Genomic DNA, 23133 nt, shown 5'->3' on the forward strand with positions numbered 1-23133 from the left:
CCAAGTAGCTCACAAACATACTATAACTTAAGAAACCAGGGGATCTAGTACCTTCCTTCTGGCCTATGCTGGCACCCGCACTCACATGCATATAGCCCTCAATATATGTATGCATAATTAAAAATAAATCTTAAAAAAATACTCACAAAAAAACTCCCCAACACCCCCAAACTAAGACACTACCTTTTTTACTTCCACAGCATTCTGGAGGTGGAGGAATCTGGAACTCCAAGAGTCACTAACAGAACCTAGAGACTTCTGAAGGTTCTTGGCATCTTTCTCTAACGCCTTCAACAGCTGAGCAGGAACTTCTTGTGGCTGACTGACAACAATGCGATCCACACACTCCAATTCCTGACTCACCACAGTGGACAGATCTTTTAATTCCCTGTCTAGCACCTGAGGAAACAGAGTAAAGTTACCCCCAAACTCAGGAGCAGTGCCGTGCCTGGGGATCAGTAGATGAGCATGTGCCTTCATTTTTTGAGGCCTAAACTCAATCCCTAGTATAGAGCAACAATTTTACCTTCTGGGAATGAACTGTGCACATGTGTTAGCTCACCTCACATGTACATAGGACGTAAAGGGTGGTTTATTAGATAGGCTCCTTAGTCTAATCACACACTAACCAGCTAGCACTCCTCAGCACTGAACAACATGGATTGTTGTCTGAGGCCACCAAACAGAAACAGGAGAGTAGTTAGGTCAGATTCAGGTTTCTGATCAGTGTAGTACCCTGTCTACTACCCCTGACGCCTCTCTGAGACCATCAATTCTTCTTTTCCCAGGCAGCTGACATGTAGAAGTAATGTGCCTCAAGGGAAAACTACCAAAAGGATGACTCTTTCCATTCAAATTCTAAGGAGAAAGAACCAAAGAATATAAAAAGACCCGAAAATAGTCTTCCCACCCAGCTGTTCTATAATATTCTTACTTCTCAATAGAGAAGCCAGCAGTGGCAGAGGAAGAGTATAACTGTTTTGGGGGGGCATAGCCTCACTAACCAGTCAGCCATCTATTTATACCGCATACTGAACATTGAAAAATGAGACAGACTTCTGCAGGCTCGATTGTCTTCACCTTCATCTTCAATCTCAGTGAGTGACTTTTGATCCTTTCTAATGTTCTTAAGAGCTGGCTACTATCTATTACCAATTTCTCCTCCCTTATCTTCTCCAAAATCCACTGAAAACATTTCTTAGTCATGCTACGTCCTGCCTCTTTTCTTGCCTGCAAAACAAACACTTCAGGAAAGAATGACACTCAGTAATCACCTGTCATCTCATTTAAATCTCACACTCCATGGAAACTGTTTTTTACCAAGGTCATCTATGAATTAGTCTTCACTGGACTCAGTAACTCTGCCCAGTATCTTCCTACAGGTCTTTTCCTTCAGTTTCTGTAAGGCAGTGTTTCCTGGTGTTCTTTGAACAACTGAAATAGGACTGGGGATATGCGTCAGTAGGTAAGTAAGAGCACTTGTTTGAGGAAGCATGAAGGCCTGAGTTCAAATCCTATAGTCCCATATAAAAAGCTGGGCATGGCATGAACACATGCAACCCTAGTATTGCAGAGAGATGAAGAGGATTGCTGGGGTTTGCTGGTCGGCATCCTAGTTCCAGGTTCAGTGAAAGACCTTTCTGAAGGGTGTAAGATGAAGGATGATAAAGCGGGACAATGAAATAAATCTCTGTGGCCCACTTGTGAGTACACTCAGGTGTATATACCCACCCACACATGTGCATCTACACGTATACAAAAGAAAAATAAAAAAAACACTAAAACCAACCAACTCACCAAGTATAGATGGTTTTACTTCTGAAATTTTTAATCAGTGTTTTAGTTTAACAAACATACGTGTGTGTGCGCACACACACACAAAGCATGTACAGTCTGCAGACAACCCGGAGTGTCATCTTCAGGAGTTCCATCTACCTCCTTTGAATCAAGACTTTTTTTTTGGTCTGGAACCTACCACTTAACAAAGATGAACTGCCTAGTGAGCTGCTATAGGAATCCTCTTACTTCTGCCTCCCCAATGCTAGGATAACAGATGGATCCCAGTGTGCCTGGCTTTTGTTTTGGTAAAACACAGTCTCACTGCATAGGCCTGGCTGGCCTGGAACTCACTAGGTAGACCAGGCTGGCCTTGTCCTTGTGGTGATCCTTTTGCCTCTTTCTCTTAGGAGAAGGATTACAGGCAAATATATTCCCATATGCAGCTACAAGCAAAGTAAAACACTGCTGGTTTTCCCAGCAGGAAAGTACAAGCATTATAGGGCTGGAGAGATGGCTCAGCAGTCAAGAGTACCGACTGCTCCTTGCACTGATGCTGGGCTACTTACCTGTTAACTCTAGCTATGGCCTCCATAGGTACCTGCAATCACATGCACATACTCGCACACAGAGATACATACATAATAGCAAAATTTATTTACCTCATACTGATAGAATGTCCTTAGATCTCTGTTCTAGAGAGTTCCAGTTATACTTTTCCAATGTTATTATTAATGTTACAGTCTTTTAAATGCATTCATTCATTCATTCATTCATCGAGTTTGCCTGTGCTACAGTGCAAACACAGTGCAAAGGTCAGAGAACAACATGCAGGAAATTCTTTCTCACCTACTATGCAGGCCCTGGAGATTGTTGAACTCAGGTTTATAGACTTGACAGCAAGTGTCTTTATCCATTAAGATATTTCACTGATACAAATGGTGGTAATTTCTGAATTGCCTAAAAAGTTGCCTACAAACCCTACATGCAGAGATGGGTCTGGTAAATATAGGCTTCACTAAGGGAATGGGGTTGGGCCCTACACTTGGGAAATCATTTCCATTATCACCTTTAGGTCTTCAATTTCAGTGGGTGGATGAGTCAAATCATGGAAGGTCAAATGAAAATGAAGCTCATGGGTTAATCACCTCCATCTAATTCTATGACTTCAGAAAAACCCTTGCCTTCAACTCTGCTTCCTATAGAGTCTAAGCAGATTGCTTTCTTCAGAAGACAACCTTTAGTCTTCTAGAAGGAAGAAAAAGACACATGCAACTGCTACACTACTGAAACAAATTGGCAATCTGTAGGTTTACTTGCTGCTTATAATTTAAACAACTTACAACCCTGTTTGCATATGTATCTGCTTTCTGGTGTTACTAGAAAGGAGCTTTAGGGACTTAATGCAATGTGACTTCACCTACTGAAGTTTGGGAACTAGTATTCTCAAGTTAGCTAAAAGTAGAACTTTTTAAAAATTTGTATATCTTATTAATTTGTGTGAGTGTGTGTGTGTGTGTGTGTGTGTGTGTAGGCCTTCCAGTGCTGGGATTAAAGGGATGTATCACCATGCCCAGCTTACTTCAAATTTCTTAACCAATCACACTGCTTTTGAACTTTAACTTCATTAAATCAAAGATCATATAGGTAGTACATGTCTATCCAAAGTATATTCAAATATGATTCTTAAAAATCTTACTCGTTCCAGCCCAGCATATCCTACAAGGAGTCTAAGATTTTCTTTCAGTGGACAAGAGTGAAAGGCAGGTTCTTATTAACCCTGAAATCTTCAGGGTAGCCAGCGGAGGCCACCATCTGGAAGCCAGTGGGCATGTAGGAATGTTTGACTACATACCTTGGCCTGACCCAGTAGATCTTGCAGCTCTGCCACATTAAGCTCCAAAGGTTGAATCTGTTTGGTTCTCATTTCGATGTCCCGTAACAGAGACAGATAGGAGACCAATTTCTCATCATGTTCTAAACAAAGTCTCCGGGTAAACACATTCTGTCAAGCCAAAGTAAAACTCATGAAATTCTGTTGTTTTCCTTAAAGTCAGCTTTTAAAATAGAAGCAATTTTTTCTACACATAAGACAGGATGAAACATACTATTCTGCCAGAGCCATTTCTAAGCAAGACACAAAAATTATTTTATTGACTTCCTTAGAAAGCAGAAGCTCATAATTATAAATAAATAAGCATCATTTAAAAACACTTCTAAAAGCCATTCTGATTTTAAGTAATATCATTCTAATATTTCAAATTAGCTTCAGTGTTTTTAATTTTAGAACTCTCAGGCTGGAGATGGATCTCCATGAGTTGCATAGGAAGCCCTGAGTTCAATACTAGAGTCACAAAAATAAAAACAGTAAACAAAAACTCTTGCAATTTTTAGAAAGACATTCACGTTAATATAGTCCAACAACTATAGAATGGGAGGCAAGAGGATTGCCACAAGGTGGAGGCCTTCCTCAGCACACATAGTGAGCACCAGGCCAGCTAGGGTCACATAGCTAAATCCTGTTTCAAAAGCAAATCAAAACTAACCAAGCAAAAACACTCCCAAACCCTACTAAAACAGAACCCAAGACACTGGGATACTTGCCTGAGTTGCCCTGCAAGGCGCTGGGTAGACACCTTCACTCCCCTCCCCACTAGGTGCGGCCATGAAGGGGGCTTGTTCATCTCCAAGGAACTCTCTGCACTTCTCCTTAGGTGTCCTCTCATCCCCTTCCACTGCAGAGCATGGCAGGGACATTGGCATTTCCTCCCTGACTTCAGAAATGGCGGGAATGATAGCATCTTGTTGCCTTATATTCTCACTCTGCACTGTCCTTTTGGGCAGTTTCTCCGGAAGAAGAGTTACCAAGTCCCTGGGTCCTCTTTGACCTCCTCCATCTTCAGAGGACCCTTTTTCTGTGTCTCTAACTAGGGGACTTACTACTCCTAGGAATTTTGTTCCCTGGGTTATTGTTATTTTAGATTTCTGATGTCCACAAACCCTGTGATCTGCTCCTCTAACCCCACGAAGACTCCTTATATCTGAGGAATCCGTATCTAGAGGAGAAACTGTGGTTTCTTTCAATTTATGGGCTCTTGTTGAGTCCATAGGTATTTCTTTATGCAACTTTTCTTTATAATTTTTGGATGAGAAAATCTTATCTTTGGTCTCTGCAGTCTTAGATGTTATATATAGGTCTTGGTCATCAGTTGTCTCCTGTCTTGTGGTAATTTGGGCAGCCATGTCTCCTTTAGAAATGCAGGGTACTTCTGAATTTTGGGATTCTCCATCTGATTCCTGGGAGTTCAGTCTTTCAGGTCTTGGGATCTCAGAAGAGAATGGTTCTTTCTGGACAGTACTAGAGGTTTCTTGAGATAATTTTTCTCCTGGTTTTAAAATCGAGCAGAGGTCTACAGTTCTCATTTCCCTTTCACTTAAGAATGTTAAAGCATCTTGGTTTTTTAGGGAAGCATCTTTGGATGTCATCTGGGAAGAGAAGCCTTTGATTTTACAAATAAGAGAAAAGTCCTTTTCTCTACCAGCTTCTTTTCCCTTGTCATTGCCAATTGGTTTCATAGACTGACCCTTTACAAAGGAGTCGTGTTCCTCACCAATTGTAACTTCCTGGTCCAACTCTTCCTCAGAAAGAACTGCTGCTGCCGTGCCCATTTGGACCCTTTGCTCTCCACTCATCTCTCTCCCCACTCTCCTATCAACCTTCACATTCATTGACTGCTCACTCAACAGTTTGCCTGCTGTTTCATAATGAGATTCTTGTTCTTTTGAAATCATTGTCCCCTGACATTCTCTAGCTTCTTCAGTATCCAGGCCTGAGGTAGATTGCTTTAGGTGAGAAATCATTTTTACTTCTGTTACTACTTTTTCCCGCTCTACATCTGCACATTTTCTCATATGACTTCCAGCTTCCTCTCTGAATTTCAAATCAGAAGATTCTGAGTAGGGATGCGTCACCAAAACTTGGTATGAACATTCACCCTCAAGATCAAAAGGACTTATGATGCTGGCTTTATTGTCTGAAGAAGCTTTCTCCTCATCTTGATGCTGGCCTTCCATCTCTACTGAAGTCTTCCTGCCCTTTTCTGCCTTTTCCCCATTAGAAACCCTTACATCAGCCTTTTCTTGAGCACACTGACTCCCAACATGTAATGCTCCCTCGTGTTTCTCCTTATCATAACTCTCCCTGGGAGTCTTACCATACTCAAATACTAACTCCTTTCTTAGAAAGTCACCCTTCAGTTCACATACTCCGGTCCCACCTTGCTCTGTTAAGGTATCTACTTGGATCATAGTTGCCAGCTCAGGGCTAATCAATCTTTTCTCAACAGCCGCATTTAAAGTCACTCTTTGATCATTATATATATCAATAATTCCTCCAGTTAACATCTGATGAGATGCAATAATCCTGGCCATGTTTTCATCTAACAGTTTCTTTTCCAAAGCTGATGCCAATGTTACTTTTTTTCCTGTGGCCATATCTATGATTCCACCAGTGTTTGCCTGAGCTTCCAAAACCTTCAATGCAGACACAAAGTCTACTTTTCCATGCTGAATTGCTTCAGACAGTGTTAGCACTTTGTTGCTCATCTCATCTTTAATATCAGAGAATGGAATTACTTCGAGATATCTCCACCCAGATTCAATGTCAATCCTACATTTCTTCACCAATTCTGAGTATGGAATAATTGTGCAGTTCTCAGGATCTATAACCCCATGCATTACTCCTGAAGGCAATTCTGTTTTATTAGCTAAAGATCCTCCTTTGTTAGTTTTTGCCAAGGTCAATTTCTGGCCATAAACGAAATTCCCCAAATTCCCACTAAAGTCCTGAATCTCTTGGATTTCTCTTTTCAAGTCTGGAGAAACAAGATCTAATTTTATGGCTTCTGAGAAGGAAAGAGCTTCCTTTGTTTGAGGATGAAAAAATTGATAGTGGTTAAAGTTCTCAACTTTTCTGAGCTGCCTGGCCACATCTTCACCAATCAAGCCATGTTTCAAGGCATTTTCTACAGAAAGTCTCAAGCCAGATATATGATGAATGATACCACCATCAAGTATTTGTTTAGTCAACAGATAAACAGCTTCTTCTCTCTCTAGAAGACCTCTATCAATGGACTGCAAAACTGTTAATGGTGCTTTACTTTCAGGGTCCATAAGTCCTGTTGTTTCCATTTGTAGTCCAATTAATCTCTCTTTAACTGCTTTTTCAGCACCTCTGCCTTTGGTAGCCTTTTCCAGATTGATAAGTTCTGTCTGGTCAGCAGTGTCTACCAAACCAAGATTTGAGGCCAAAGTTACTGAAAGCTTTTTGCCTCGTTTCAGGTCAACAATTCCACCAGTTATCACCTGTCCCTCTAAAATCCTTGTGGCTGTCTCCTTGTCAAGCAGTCCAGCTGCCACAGCCTCCTTTACAGAGCACAGTGAGTGGGTCCTGGGGTCTAAGATACCACTTATAGCTTTGTCTGACATAAGGACATTATATAATAATTTCTCATCCATTAGACCTTCATCAATGACTTCTTCAGTCGTCAAAGACTCACAGGTCTGGGAGTCAAAGAAGCCCCGAAACATGTTCAATTTCCCCATAAGTTTCACAGCAGTGTGGCTAGACACAAGGCCTTGGGCTATTGCTTCATTGAGTAAGAGTTTCTGACCTGTTTCTTCATGACAGATACCACCATCCTGGAGCTGTGCAGACAGTGTACTTAAGGTAGTGTCCTCAAAAGGAGAACTACACAACAAGGAAGGCTCACCACCATTACCTTCTGTATCAGCCTTTTCTAATACCACCATCTGACCATCTGCAACACTCTGTCCTTCTTGGCTTTGTTTGTGTTGATCCTTAATCAAAAGTGTTTCAGTTAACTCTTTCTCCAAAGAATTAACATTCATATCATGTTCTGACTTAAATTCTGATTTCAAACTTATAGAAGCATCCACCTGAAATTGTGACGTTTTATTTTGAGACTTTATGAATGCTATTCCAGTTTCACTTGGAATATGGTCAGCTTTGACAGTCTTCACTTGTTCTTTGTGACATGCAAATAAAGACTTTGTGGGAGCTTGGCATTTTGACTTCTTAGTCGAAAGGTCTTTGTCACACACCAAGGACATACCTTCAGATCCCTCAGGACAGTCTACAAGGAGGGGGTCTCCGCTGATATTTTCCTCACTAAATGTTTCTGTTTGCTCTTCCTTTCTATTTCCTAACAATGATCTTTGTAGCTCAAACTTGACTTTATTGATGACCTTCAAACTGCCAACATTTTCAGTAATGGCTTCTTGTTCTCCCACAAACAGCTCCCTTTCAGGGATCTTTGCAGAAGAGCAATCTATCCTTACAACAGACCTTCCACCTTTTGCTTCAGGACAGTTCTCCTGACTGGGATGGTCTTTGTTCTGAGAAGGAAACTGGGATTCACAGGGCTTCTTAGGATGCTTAGCACTGAAAATATGGGAGATGGTTCCAGTAGCTAATTCTTGTAATTCCTCAGAAGTGCTGAGTTTTTGGTGCTGAATTTCAAATACTTCTGGAAGAATTACTGGACAGTCACCTCTGGATGTTAGCATCTCCACCAGCTCTTGATCCAGCAAAAGCAGCCTCTGTCCAGTATGTGCATTGATGTAGCAGTGAGTCATTAGCTGAAACAGCAGCTTCTCTCCATTGCTGGAGCTTTCCTCTCTTTGGCATGACACAGGTGGTTTATGGGCAGTAATGCCTACCTTGCTTTGTTCTGCAGAGTCTGCTAGTTGTATGTGGGGCATCATGTCAGGGATACACACTGATCTTAAGTTATTGGCAAGATCTTTATCTAGGATACCACGCTCTGTTGCTTTTTCCCAGGACCAAATCTCTGTGAGTGTTGGTAGAAAAAGCGCCTCGATTTGCTGTCGGTTATGAAGGATTTTCTGTGCTAATTCAGTTGACACAATACCTTGTTCTAGAGCATCTGTAATTGGGAGGATCTCTCCAGATTCAGGCAATAGTAACCCCATAAATGACCAGAGGGATTCCAGAATTACAAGAGCAATCTTAGCAGCTACTAGATTATTGGTCACAGCTTCATCAATAGTCATCCTATCGCCCGTGACAGTGTCAATGATGCCCCCTGTCTGAAGCTGCCTTATGAGAAGAGCGCAGGCCATATCTTGGTCAATCAAATTATGTCTCACAGCCTCTTCCACTGTAAGTCTGTGTCCTGTTCTTGGATCTACTATGCCACCAGCAAATAGCTGAGCTTCCAGTAGCCGGACTGTGACCTGCCTGTCTATCAGCCCTTCCTGAACAGCATGGAAAATGCTAACTTTCCGACCCGATCTCAAGCTCACCATTCCCCCGGCCAACTGCTTGACAGGAAACAATTTCAACCCTGACTCTTGATGGATGATACATCTCTGCATCAGTTCCAGCAAGCCAACTTTTTCAGCTGTGTTGGGGTCTATTAAGTTCTTGGATGATCTCAGGTGAGACTGTAATTCTGAATGAAGCCATGATGCAATGAAGCCTTGATGAAAAGCTTCTTCCAGATTAATACAGTTCTCACTAGGGGGGAAACTGAAACCTCCAGTTGCCAGGTGAATTTCTAAGACTTTTAGTCCAAGTCTCTCACTGATTATTTTCTTTTCAATTGCTTCTACCACAGAAAGGGAGCCTTGGGTCCCTGTAAGCCTGCTTACTAAAGACAGAGAATCCTTTAGTCCCAGGAGCTGTTGATATATTGGAAGGTTAATGAGATTTCTGTTGAGACCCTCTTCCAAGGAGAGCTTTTCATTGTTCTCAGGAGCAATGAGGCCAGACGTGATAATCTGGGATTCCAGGAGCACAAGGCCTGTGTCTTGGTCAATGAGGCCTTTTTGCATGGCTCTGAAGATGGGGAATATTTCCATTGTGCCTAGGTCAATCACCCCAGCAACTGCTCTGCAACCCTAAAAAAAGAATTAAAATGAAAACTGAATCAGAATCAATAGTAAAAAGCGTAACTGTTGAAAGAGAACCACAGTAGATGAAGTTCTGATCACAAGAAAAACCTATCCCGAGTAAGCCCCAACCTCTACAAAATACTAAAATGCAAGCCAGGCCATTCATGCTAGGAAGTAGTTTTTCTAAACTGCCAAATGTTTAATAGAGCCAGAAGTTCACAGATTGCTTAAAGGATGATAGACAGCATTATCTGAGTTACAAGCTTTATTTACAAAGTAGCACGCAGTGGAAAGAAAGAGAATAGCTTTAAAAAAAATTATTTATTATTTACTATTTATTTACTTATTTATTTAGTATGTAAGGTGTGTGCATGTGTGTGCATGCATGTAGGCACTCAAGAGCCAGAGCACTCATGTGTAAGTCAGAGGACAACTAGTGGGAATGATTCTGTCCTTCCATCATGTGGACCTGTTAGGCATTTTTACTTGCTGAGCCACATAGCTTGCGTTGGGTGGCTATTTTTAAAGATTTTATTTTTTACTTTTTCAAATTATTGTGCATATGGGTGCATATGAGTGCAGATGTCCTTGGAGCCCAAAGGTTTATTAGTCGAGCGATGTGTGCTTGAGAGTTCACTCTCTAGGAGGCCAGTGCTAGGAAGACCTGAAAGAGCAAGTCAAGGGAGAAACAAACTGCTTCCAGTCTGGGCTAAAGTAGGTAATATATCAACTACGATGGCAACTACCACTCAGATGTATGAAGAATGACATAGAGTCTTCACAATGATCCTTTAAAAGATTAATCTTAGTTTGCATGTAAGAACATGAGACACATGCTAAGTAACTTGCCCAAGGTAACAAAACAAGTGAGTTCCAGAAACTAAGCTGGTCTCAAATCTTTTGCTATTATATTTTGTCTCTGGATAGTTCTGGGAAGTATGAAAAAGTAAAGTCACACCTTAAACAGTATTTAGTCTCTAAATCCAGAGAATAAAGTAAATCTTATACATTGTTAAAATTACCTTTGTAAATTCTAGCATCACTTGCTGAAGAATTCTTAATTTAAAGCCTTTTATTTCAGATTCCAAACCATTTAAAGAGTTTAGCCACTTGACTGTGCAATTACTTGCATTGGGCTCCATTTACAGCTCTTTTTCCTTTTGTTTGTTTTCTAAGATAGGGTCTCACAATGAAACTCTGACTATCCTGGAATAAACGATGTGGAGCAGGCTGGCCTGCAATTTCCTGGCAGCAGACTCCTGCCTCTGCCTCCAGAATGACGGGACTAAAGGCAAACACCGCCATGCCTTTCATTCACTGTCTCTCTTAGGGCAGTATTATTTTTGGATTTTTAAAAACTCATAACTTGAAAAAAAAAAACCAAAAAACCCAAACCAAACAAACAAAAAAACTTCATAACTTACTCCTACATAATCTAGACTTAATTGTCAACCACTTCCCTGTCTATTAACAAGTACTCTTCGTTTCTATTCTCAGTGAGAGGTAAACTATATTGAAACTATAGTTTTAATATATAAACTATATTAACTATATTAAGAGTATAGTTTTTCTCTATGTGTATAGGAACACTACAATACAATTGTTCTGCAATACAATGAACAGTGAATGAATAAATAGATAACGCATAAAAAAGCCTTTAACACTATTAGGCCATAGCTTTCACTTTAAAGACTGAACAAGGATTTTAAGCATGAGGACTGCACATAAGAAAGAAGATTGGATAGCAAAGGACTTTGGCTCACTTCTCCACTTCATTGTATATGCTCAATGAATAGCATAATTCCCCATCCTATGAAGTATATTATTTACTATTCTCCTCAATCGTTAATTTCTGTATTGTAGAGTTCAATTTATATAAATGAAACACATATACCATACAGATCTACTATGTGTCTATTTTATAGAGATTGAAAAAAATGCTCATTGGTGTATGATTGTTTACATATATATATATATATATATATAAAGTATATATATACACTTTTTGAAAATACATAAGCAGGGTGTTTGTATACATCTTTAATCCCAGCACTTGCGATGCATAGCCAGGAGGATCTCTAAGTTCAAGGCCAGCCTGGTTTATTGAGCAAGTTCAAGAATCTACCTCAAAAAAAAAAAAAACAGAAGAAGAAAAAAATTCCATATATGGACTATTGAGAAAGAGATGTTATAACAAAAGGGAAGACTATTGAAATTTTCCAATTTCTTCTTTAAGAGTTCTTATTGTAAAAATGCTGACATTGAAAAAAAAAACAAGCCTGGAATTGAGCCAAAGAGAAAGGGCTTCATAATCCCTTCCAAGCCCTCACAACTGGAGGCTACACAGGCAGCACTCTGCTGGGAGTAATCCAGACAAACCCAGCCTACCAAACATGGACATGCTGACCTCGATGTGCAGTAAAAGACAGGGAGAAAAGGAAAGAAAACAAAAGGCGTCTACTTACCCACGCTGCAGAGCACGCCTCAGGCAGATAGGAAATAGAGCCTTATGGAGCAGCTCAGCCGTATCACATACACAGTGTAAGCTTGGTGTTAGCGTCCAGCATGCGACTGTTTGTTTTTTGCAAAAAAGAACCCCAAACAGGTCGTCCTCTTTTCCCTTTGTGCATTTGTGCTTAAACTCCAAAGGGTTAGTGAAACTTGTAAGCAAGGATGTCAGTTAATCAGAACAATACTTTACATGAAACACACACAGTACAGGGACACATCATGCTCAATGTAGTGGTGCTCAGCAGCTTGTCCTTCTCTTTCTTTCTTCCCCCTCCCACCCCTCTTTAACTTTTCAAAATGAGAACTGGATGTTCTCAGCAAGCAATTGTTAAAACTTTTCACATACTCCCTTATATGGTGAAGCAACAGCCATTAGAGTGGGCTGCTTTACACAGAAAGTTCCACACCAGCACACGCTTCCTGGAAACGTACTATCAAAGCAGGGCTGGTCCTAGCCTGTAGGCTTTATGAATTTATAAATTTATATCCATGTTTCAGAATCAAGTATATTTTGTTTGAACAATCATTTTTTAAGTCATGTAGACCAAATGTGATTTACCATGTTAGCCTTCCCCACATAAACTGGCCATTGCTTCACAACATAGGAAATAAGCAGGCAAACACACTGTATATCCCAGAGACACATGTATATATAATTTGGTTAAATGCACACACACACATACACACAAGTATCCAGAAAGAACTTAAGACAATCAACAACAACTATAATGACTTCCATGTGGTACAAAAATGAAGGTGAGGTGAGAACTGGTAATGTGCTATGTGATAGGATGACCATGGATGGTGAGGGGAACCAGCGTCTCAGTCAGTGAGGTTCACTCTCCCTGGTCACTCTACAGAAGGAAGAGGGTTATGAGCATGTTCTTGCCAATATCCACAACCCTTGGCTATCAATCAACTCTTGGGTGACAACGTCTCATGGGAGTATAATCTTATTGACCTGAGATCAGATACAAATACAGAATTTAAATTCTCATTAACTGTTTTCCAATATGCAATAGTAAAATGTGGATGGAGGTGGGAGTAGACCAGGTACAGAGGGGTTGCTATAAGTGTCCCCTGATATTTTTGACTGACCAACACATCATGGAACCCCAATAAAGAAACACATGACAAATGGCTGCTAAGGTGAGGTTAAATATTAAGTCACATTGGTCATGGCAAGCTAGTGAACACGACTTTCAATCAGCAAAGCTACTTTCATACCATTTAAAAGGCTTCCATAATATATGAAGCCAAAAACTAAAAATACCTTTTGTTCTGTTTGCTGAGCCAACTCGCTTTGGAGCTGCTGGAGTTGGTTTGCGGAACCATCACAAAGGTCATGGTAAGTCTTGTTCAGCACAGTCAACTGCTCAGAGATCTGCTTCTTTTCTCCTTCTGAAAGCCTGAAGGATGAAGCATTATATTTCTCTAAGGGAAAAAATTCTCCAAATTATAGTCAAAACTGCTATATTGTTCCCATGAATGGATTATCTGAATACACCAGTCTTCTATAGTCAACATTAACATCTCACATATATCCTTTTTTTTTTTTTTTTTTTTTTTTTTTTTTTTTTTTGGTTTTTTGAGACAGGGTTTCTCTGTATAGCCCTGCTGTCCTGGAACTCACTCTGTAGACCAGGCTGGCCTCGATCTCAGAAATCCGCCTGCCTCTGCCTCCCAAGTGCTGGGATTAAAGGCATGCGCCACCACTGCCTGGCTTATATCCTATGATTCTTAGTGATGTCAATGCTATACAAGTTCATGCTTATAGTTCTGCAACTGTAATCAAAATGACAACCTTGCTTTCTTAGCCTTACTCATATACAGCAAATTTGGATACTGAAATAATATAAAACCATTGCACATTTAAATTTTTAGACCTCAAAATGTATGATACAATCTTATTTTATGTCTTTACTCCTTCCACAGTCATTCTCATTTTTAAACAAATTATAAATCTCACTTACTTATTACCTACCTAGTCATCTTTAACTTTTCTTATTTTTAAAGCCTTTGTATGTAGATTAATCTCTTGAGCACATTCCTCATCACACCCCTTTTCCCTTGTCTCCTCTCCCAATCTTAGTCACTTTTTTTTGTTTTGTTTTGTTTTTTCAAGACAGGGTTTCTCTGTATAGGCCTGGCTGTCCTGGAACTCACTCTGTAGACCAGGCTGGCCTCCAACTCAGAAATCCACCTACCTCTGCCTCCCAAGTGCTGAGATTAAAGGTGTATACCATCACTGCTGGGCCCTTGGGTTTAGTTTTTAAGAGATCAGGTCTCTCTGTAGCTCAGGCTGGGTGAGCTTACACTGGTGACTCTTCTGGGTTAGCTCTCTACAATGGGGTTACTAACATGCAATGCTTACTTAACTCCAAGTTTTACTATTCAACCACATTTGCTTTAGGTAGGAAACAAGATATTGTCACCTAATGTCACCACATGTTTGTCACCACAGCCATTTATTTCCTGTCTTCCTAGAGGTTTACCTCTTGAATCTGGTGAAATCTAAAAGTTGGTTGCCCCCCTCATATTAATTCTGAGAATGAACTATACTTATTTATGTTAGAATTACCTAGAAACCGATTAAGATTCCCCCAAGCCTTCCTTGATTCTTCAAATTGCTCTGAGTGTAATCATTTTCTCTATTTATCTTCAGTTTATCTTTGGCATCTAAACCCTGCAATGGATTTTCTTAATCAGGTCCTTAATATTATTCTTGCCTGTCCACTCATTAATTAGATAAAAACCAGATCTCTAAGATCCCACATGATGCCGAATACATCCTGTGAGGAAGGGGGTATCCCACAGACATATAGAAATCCTGGTCCTCAGTACATCCCTTAGAAAACCCAGGTGGGAGTCATCAGTTAATCCCTTATCATTTTGCATGAGCACCACCCTAATCTTCAATAAACCTCCTACTTAAAATAAGATACAGATAGACCACTAGCTATTATTGTTCTTATTCTTGGCCCTCACTCTTGACAATATGACCTTGACAGATGGACCTTTCCTCGTACTGCAGGGGAAAAGCTGTCTTGACTACTGATTAAGATTGTACTTTCTACGTACCAATTACTTCCAAGCTCTCTCACTCCCCTCCTTCCTACTATTAGCTTTTTGTTGAACTTAAGGCAGTCCATGAACACAGAGAAGTGTCTTCCACCTTCTAAGTAAAAGGTTTGTGGAGTGCATTCTGTTTCTCATTACTTGTATTAATGCCTTCCTTTCCTATAACCACGCTTTAGGAAAGGAGTTGAATTTCAGTTCCTCGGCCTCCTGACCTCTCATTTACTTACTGTTCATCATATTGACTCTGACTTCACTCAACAACTTTTCATCAATACCACCAAACAGTTCCAACAGCCAAATATATTAGATATTCATCAATCTTTCTTGATTTTTGAGCCCTCCCTCCTCTTTTGAACTTTCCTGGGTGCTGAGGTATTACTCACCAACATTTTCATAGTTCTTTTAAATTTCCTTTACAGAGAAGATCTGAAAGTCCTTTTGGGGTTAATTTACCCTTATGATTTCTACTATATTAGTGACTTAAATCTTTGTCTCTTTAGACTTCTATCATTATTTCCAAACTTTCTATAGCTGCCCACTGGGAATCTTTTTTGTTGAGTGTAGCTACCTAAGGCATGAATAAGTAATCCATGAATCTTACTACATAATTTCCACTCTGAGGTTCTCTAGGCTCTCATATTCAACAATGTCTAAGTTACCTTATTCTGCAGCTCACTCCTTGGTATGTGTTTCTTATCTGTGTAAGTGGCACCACCATACAGCCAATAGCCTATGCTAGAAGCCTAGCATGGTTTTTTTGTTTGTTTTGTTTTGACATAGTGTCTCACTATACATAGCCTTGGCTGGCATACAGCTCACTATGGAGATCAAGCTGGCCTTGAATTCAGAGATCTTCTTGCCTCCGCTGGGATTAAAGGCCTGAACCACTAGTCTAGCAGATTTTCTAATCATTTTTCATGTGACCAAACCCATAGATTCACCATCCTTAATCTCTTTTTAAAAATGGGTATATTTGTTTATTGTTTGTGTATTTGCACAGATATATGCAAATACATATGGAGTTTGGGGGAAAATCTGGGGAGTTATTCTCTACTTCTACCCTGTGGATCCTGGGAATTAACTTCAGGGTGGCAAGCACCTTTGTGTACTGAATCGTCTTGCTAGCCCCTTGAATCTTTGTCAGCTCTGTAATCTGCTGCACTTCTTGCATTCATTATTTTACACTAGCCTCTCATCCACTATAATGCCCCCATGTCAATCATATTTAAGATTCCTCCCCAAAGCTGAGAAGGTTAAAAAAACAATACAAAACAAACAAAACAAAAACTCCTCAGTACAAAGTACAAAGCTCTTGTTGCAGGAATTATTCCAGTCTAACTTCTTATCATGACTCAGATTCAGTCAGTTGCAAAGGTCAGACTCAGGAAGGAAAGATGGCTTAGTGGTTAAGAGCACTGACTGTTCTTCCAGTGATCCTGAGTTCAATTCCCAGCAACCACATGGTGGCTCACAACCATCTGTAATAAGGATTCAATACCCTGTGCTAATATGTAAAGACAGCTATAGCATATTCATATAAATAAAATAAATAAATCTTTAAATAAAAACAGAAAGAAAAGGTCAGACTCACTTATGACCATGTTTGGCTAAGAAGATCTGTGAAGTTTTAATGGCCTCAGAAACTTGTTCTTTCTTGGTTGTCAGCTCTTCTGCCAGAACCTAGTAGTAGAAATAAAAAGTAACTGTTTTTTCCAAACTCAAGACTTAAGAGTCAAACATGATTTCAAATAAAATTTCAAAAACCAAGGAGAAAATACAATCTAGGTCAGGCATTATAAATGAGCTACAGATGTTTAAAAAGGTAAATGAACACGTAGGCAGCTGAGGCTGTCCTAAGTCTTGGAGCTAGCCTTTTCTAAAGTGGGAACTGTCTTTGGGCAGCCATGGGAGCTGTTCCATGCACGATTCCACCTATGCAGAGGCAGATAAGCTTTCTCCTCACCTGCTGCTCCAGAATGGCCTTCTCGATGTCTGCGGATGCACTAGTGTGAGATGAGGTAGTTGTTCCTTGTGTGCTTCTTGCCAGAGTAGACACCCAACCCAAAAGGTCTTTAACTTTCTCCACATGTTCTTGCTTTTCCTCTTCTACTACTTTCTGTAACAGGAAATAGAAAGTTAGTGCTGTGATTAGAGTCTCACTAGGCTGGCCTGATGTTATGTTTCCAAAGCCAGATGGGAAATACATTGTCCTTTATGTACAGAATCTTGCTAGTTTAATAATTTTTAGAACCATGAGTGAACAGAGAAACTACACGGAGTAAGCACTGACATAGGGACAAAAGATATATATTGCTATCTAATTTCCATGGCTTGTCTCTGAGTATTTGAAAATTTGGCTTGCAAGGATTTTTGTAATTACAAAAAGATTACATACTTATTACATAGGACCAAAATGGGAATGGGAATGTATATTATATACACTAGAGTCTATTTCTCCAGAAGTTCACACATAAACACACTTCTAAAATTGTTTCTATGCAGTGTTGTACTTTTGTCCATACATAGTTCTTACTGAAATCATTACATCTAATATAATATATTAATATTTTGTAAATCACTTTCTATGCCAATTCGCTTAAATCTATTACATTATTTTTAATAGTCCAATAGCATTTTACTGTACATACTATGGAGATTTCTAATATTTTCCTCCAACAAATTATGCTTTTCTGAAGATTTCCACTTATAGCATGTGTTGGTTTGAATGAGAATGCATCCATAGACTCATATTTTGATTACTTGGTCCCCAGTTGATGGGATGGGGAAGGACTAGAAGGTGTGGCTTTGTTGGGGAGGAACTGAGGTGTCAAAAGACTCTAGTAATTTCAACAGTGTGTGCTCTGCTTCTTCCTGTGCATAGATGCAGATGAACTCTCAGCTACTGTTCCAGTGTCGTGCCAGCCTGCCTGCTGCCATACTCCCTCCATTGGTGATTAAAGACATTAACCATCTGAAACTGTAGGCCGCAAACAAACTCTTCTATAAGCTGACTGGGTCATAGTATCATACCATAACAACAGAAAAGTGACTGAGACATATCCCTTTCGCTAATGAAAATACTTAAAGGTGGAAGTGACAGGCATATTTGTATATTTGGAAATTTTCACCCACTAAAATTTATTTGAAACTCCAAAGGTTCCTTAAAAATGATACAGTGAATGTTAAGAATTAGTTGCCCGGTGCCTATGTCATATCTGAGGTTTGGTTGTCACACTGTACGGTGGTTTGAATGAGAACTATCCCCATAGGCATTTGAGGTCTCAGTCCCTGGTTGGTGGATGATGTTTGGGCAGGTTATACCATCTTTAGCAAGTGGAGCCTTGCTGGAGGAGTGAGTTACTGAGGGTGGACTTGGGAGTTTAGAGCCTCTCCTCACTTTGTATTCTCTATGTTTCCTATGTGTAGATGAAAATGTGATCACACAGCTTTCTGCACCTGCCACAATGATGGGCATAAATAGGATGGGGGCAAATCTTACATCTTTGATAAACATGTTGCAGAAAGAAAAGTTATAGTGCTCCCAAGAAACAATAATACACATTAAATAAATTTAATTAAAAAAATTTGTTTAAATACACATTTAAACAAAAATACACATGAACCAGGCTGTCTATGTGATCTGGGGCTTGTATAAAGTAACTGTTACCTTCAGGAGCACTGGTTTAGTATTAACCAACAACCAAACTTTCTAGAACATGATCACAATTAAAAAAAAAAAAAGACTTCATGAATTTTATTTATCTTTTAAAAGATGAGGCATGGGAATTTTAGTATGCAGCACTAGGATCAACTTAAGGACTTGGTACATGTTAGCTACAAGCAATACTTATGAGCTACACCCTCTGCTCGAGGCATGGCTTTTTGTTGTTGTTGGTTTATCAAGACGGGGTTTCTCTGTGTAGTCCTGGCTGTCCTGGAACTGCCCTGTAGATCAGGCTGGCCTACACCTGCTTCTGCCTCCCATGTGCTGGTATTAAAGGCATGCACCACCATTCCTGGTGAGGCATAGCATTTTTTTTTTAAAAGTACTTTTTAAAGATTTATTTATTTTTATATGAGTACACTGTAGCTGTCTTCAGACACACCAGAATAGGGCATCGGATCTGATTACAGATGGTTGTGAGTCACCATGTGGTTGCTGGGATTTGAACTCAGGACCTCTGGAAGAGTTGTCAGTGTTCTTAACCGCTGAGCCATCTCTCCAGCCCCGAGGCATAGCATTTTTAGTTATCTATTCTCACCTCTTCTTCTTCCAGCCTCCGAAGGGCATCACTGATATATTTTACATGCTGAGTCGTCAATGTCACCAAAGCTGTGTATCGAGTCCTCAAGTCCATGAACTGAAGTTCAAAAGAACAATTTAGAGAACTTATTATCCAGAAACGTAAAATCCAACAGTTGAATAAGGAAGACAACAGAAAGATGAGACAAATGAGAGCTTTTCTTTTTTTCTCCATTCACTTATTTATTTATTTATCTATTTATTTATTTATCCACTCCCCAAGCCCCCTCAGAAGCCATGGGGGTTTCCTCCCATCCACTCACCTCCTGCGTGATGGCATCTGACGAGGAAATCATGCGACGGCGCTTGCCCGGAGACTTGTGCTGTGACTCCACGAAGGCCTTGTACGTCATCAGCTGCAACTCATAGTCCTAGGACGGGAGACATTCAACTTCCTTTACTTAAGATCCTAGCTAACATATCACACAACAAAAAAATAGTATTTTCTTGCTGGACTACATTTAGTGTTTGTTCAGACTACAGGTTGGCAAATATTGGGCCATCCTGCCTGTCAGAAATACTAATTCTGTCTCTATAAATGAGTATGGCTATTTAGAATATAATTTTACTTACACTGAAAATTCAAGTTCTTATCTATTTAATGACAAGGGTCTTATGTAGCTTAGGGTGGTCTCTAACTCCCAGTGTAAAAAAAAAAGAAGGCCTTGAACTTCTGATCCTCCTGCCTAACCCTTCCAAATGCTGGAATTATAGGTGTGCATTGCTATGTTCAGTCTTATGTGATACTAGAAATTGAAGCCAGAGTCTCACACTAGGCAAGGTTTCTGTCAAATGAACAATACCCATTGCTCAGTTCTTATTCTTTTATTAAAAAAGTATCATACGATATGATTCTTTTAAATTTTCTCATTGGTCATACCTTGCTGACTCCTGAGTTTTTAATCTGTGATTTGATGTCTTTGATTTCACTCTTGGGGCAACTGAAGCTTAAATAGGGAAAGTGGATTTTCCTAATTCACTACAGATTAAAAACTGTTTTCAGTCATTTTCTCATTTTACACATATCCTGTGCTTCCCCTATAGCCCACAGAGTGTTTTACCTTCAAACTTTCAAAACTTTCTTCAAACTTCCAAACGTTCTTCATTTAATTAGTCCCTTATTTACTTATTTATCTTACTACTTCTACTTTCTCATGCTCCTCATACCTTTTTCCTCCCCTAAAGACAAAGTTTCTCTATGTACCCTTGGTCATCCTGGAATTCACTCTATAAACCAGGCTGGCCTCCCTCTGTCTCTACCTCCTGGGTGCTGGGATTAAAGGTCTGAGTTACCACGGTCTGGCTCCTGATACCTTTTCTAAAAACAAATATGATCACTTTGTTCCTCTGACCAAAATCTTTCAAGAATATAGGCCCAGTTTCTCAAACATCAACACATATAGAAATCCCCTGGGGGGACCTTATGAAAATGTGGGACCAGACTCAATAGGTTGAGGACATTTCAAGTAGCATCTCAGGTAATAATGTCATTCCTGGCTCAGAGACAGCCTGGAAGGGGCGGGAGAAGGACTTCCTAAGCTGGCGATCATTTATTCCTTGTGGGATATGGTACAATTACCTTCACAATAGTGGAGTACTGCTGGGAAAATTTTTGACACTGATCCAGTTTTGCCTGATTTCTCTCAATTTCAGCAAACAGTTCCTAGAAACCAAAGTATCACAACATTATCACTGAGCATCATCAGTCAGTAGTGAGAACTTACTATGTTCTAAGGCAGTATATGTGAAACCTTAGGATCCTCACAGTCAGAAGGACTAGTTAAGGCACAGACTGAAGGGCTAGTCCTACAGGCTTTGAGTTGGGCCCAGGAACCTAGATTTCTAACGTGGCTAAGGTGATACTGATGTTGCTGGTTTTGGAGCTACACTTTGAGAACTACAGTCCTCTAATATTTTACATGTGGAGCCTCATGCAGTTTTAGTAATGACTTCATCAGGCAGTTTAAAGGAATAATAAACTGTGCTGTTTTAAGGATAAGGAAGTAGGATACTGAAAGATGATTAATTTCTTCAGTGTTTTCTAGCCAGTAAGTAGTACATAAGCCAGGACTGTAATCAAGACAATTAAACTCAGACCGCATAGACTTAATGACATGGTATTAAACAAAGTAAAAGAAAACACCAACCAAAAATGCTTTAAATAATTTTCTTCCTCTCATAGTTTTTCAAACTCCTACAGCACAGTCCTAGTGCAATAAAATATAATATCAAGAAACAAAATGGAGATAAATAGCCATAGAAACTCAGGATTGGAAGAACTAATGGGTCTCTCTCTGGCCTAAATGTAAAATCAGTATCTTTTGCAAAAACACAAACAACAGAGGGGGCTTAGATGTCTCCCCATTTGGAGGAGGTTTAACTGCTGCAGTCTTGTCATCCTAAGGTGAGCTAATTTGTACCTTTCCCTTGTCTTGCAGCCATACTCACCGTCTGCTGACTCAGCTGCTCTGACAGCACTCTGCTATCCTCGGCCTGGCCTGGCTTCATCATCTCCTGCTGGGCAGTGGTTTCCTCAATCCACTTGATGAGAGTTCCATGGCAGGCTCGGTAATCTCTCAGAACTTCCTGGATACTTTCTACCTCAGATTGCCTGGAGGAACAAATGGAAGGAAGCATGGTCAAACATCCTAAAGTTAATGCAGATAGAGCGCAGCTGCTCAGGCCTCCAGGTGGGCTCAACCATAGAGGATGGAAGGGATGTCGCTTGGGAATAAGTGATACAAGGCTGAGTGACGACTGTGAATGTACCCAGGGTCTTAAAAGGGAGTAAAACTAGTCCTAAGAGCTCTGACAAACCCTATAAAGCCAAGCATCTCAAGAAAATTCCTGTCAAATTTTTCATTTATATCTTTATTTTACAGAGTATTTGTCAGGGTACCAGGACTATGATTTATAAAGCATTGTAATTTCTTGTAGCAGGAAGTGAAGAAAGATAGAGCTTACTATCTTTAAATATCTGTCAATCTCATTAGCTTTAGGGTAGTAATTTAAGTAGAGACAATACAGATTTATATGAGTTTACTAAACTCCTTTTCCTGCATATTTTCCTCCCCTTCTTAGCCTAAGAAAGACCAACTTCCTGTCTCTACTAGTTATACCTTCATAAGCAAAGCATCAAATGACAGAAGTAAACTGAACCTAGTAAAATCAGCAACTATAACAGAAGCCATAAAGTCTATAAAGCCTCATTCTGAAAATGGATCAAATTAGATTCAAGCCTAATAAAACAAGAACGAAAACCTAGTTTCTCTCCTCAGGAAAGGGTCATCATATAACCATTCAAGTTCATATTAAAAAGAGCACACAGCACTAGAGATGAGGCTAAGTGGTAGAATGAGTGTCTAGCACATACAAGGACCTAATTAATCCCAAGCACTGGGTGGGGCACTGTCATAAATGGCTTAACTAGGTAAGGAATGGCACTGCTAATAGTATTCCTGCTAGCTGAAAGCAAGCCTGGGGATGTAAGGGTGATCTGGCTGAAGTTCCCATCACCCTATTGA

At 39.9% G+C, this 23133-nt stretch overlaps 1 protein-coding gene and 2 long non-coding RNA genes across 25 annotated transcripts in view; 2 read left to right on the top strand and 1 right to left on the bottom strand.

Annotated features, from left to right (window-relative positions):
- Window positions 1-23133, bottom strand: part of LOC116096585 (microtubule-actin cross-linking factor 1) — a 353064-nt gene that overhangs the window by 119894 nt on the left and 210037 nt on the right. For 17 of the 21 annotated variants that reach the window (XM_031378560.1, XM_031378576.1, XM_031378575.1 and 14 more), the window contains 10 exons: window positions 22058-22220; window positions 21189-21272; window positions 19873-19980; window positions 19569-19667; window positions 17270-17422; window positions 16898-16986; window positions 13499-13634; window positions 4381-9720; window positions 3632-3781; window positions 184-399 (listed from right to left, as the gene is read on the bottom strand). In XM_031378560.1, coding sequence (XP_031234420.1) covers window positions 184-399; window positions 3632-3781; window positions 4381-9720; window positions 13499-13634; window positions 16898-16986; window positions 17270-17422; window positions 19569-19667; window positions 19873-19980; window positions 21189-21272; window positions 22058-22220 — 6538 coding nt within the window. Of the gene's footprint in view, window positions 1-183; window positions 400-3631; window positions 3782-4380; window positions 9721-12179; window positions 12624-13498; window positions 13635-16897; window positions 16987-17269; window positions 17423-19568; window positions 19668-19872; window positions 19981-21188; window positions 21273-22057; window positions 22221-23133 lie in introns of those variants that run through there. The other 4 variants (XM_031378580.1, XM_031378578.1, XM_031378579.1 and 1 more) reach the window with 2 other exon arrangements.
- LOC116096588 lies at window positions 221-19947 on the top strand. 3 transcript variants are annotated; one of them, XR_004121048.1, is made up of 4 exons: window positions 221-412; window positions 789-1097; window positions 18188-18285; window positions 19833-19947. It is a non-coding gene; the product is annotated as an uncharacterized LOC116096588 (long non-coding RNA). The 3 variants fall into 3 exon arrangements; XR_004121049.1 differs by having other exon boundaries at window positions 18188-18256; XR_004121050.1 differs by lacking the exons at window positions 18188-18285; window positions 19833-19947 and adding an exon at window positions 1383-1729.
- Window positions 22053-22873, top strand: LOC116096590. The gene is made up of 2 exons (XR_004121051.1): window positions 22053-22299; window positions 22691-22873. It is a non-coding gene; the product is annotated as an uncharacterized LOC116096590 (long non-coding RNA).

This window comes from Mastomys coucha, unplaced genomic scaffold (assembly GCF_008632895.1).
Source record: "Mastomys coucha isolate ucsf_1 unplaced genomic scaffold, UCSF_Mcou_1 pScaffold18, whole genome shotgun sequence".
Classification (NCBI taxonomy): domain Eukaryota; kingdom Metazoa; phylum Chordata; class Mammalia; order Rodentia; family Muridae; genus Mastomys; species Mastomys coucha.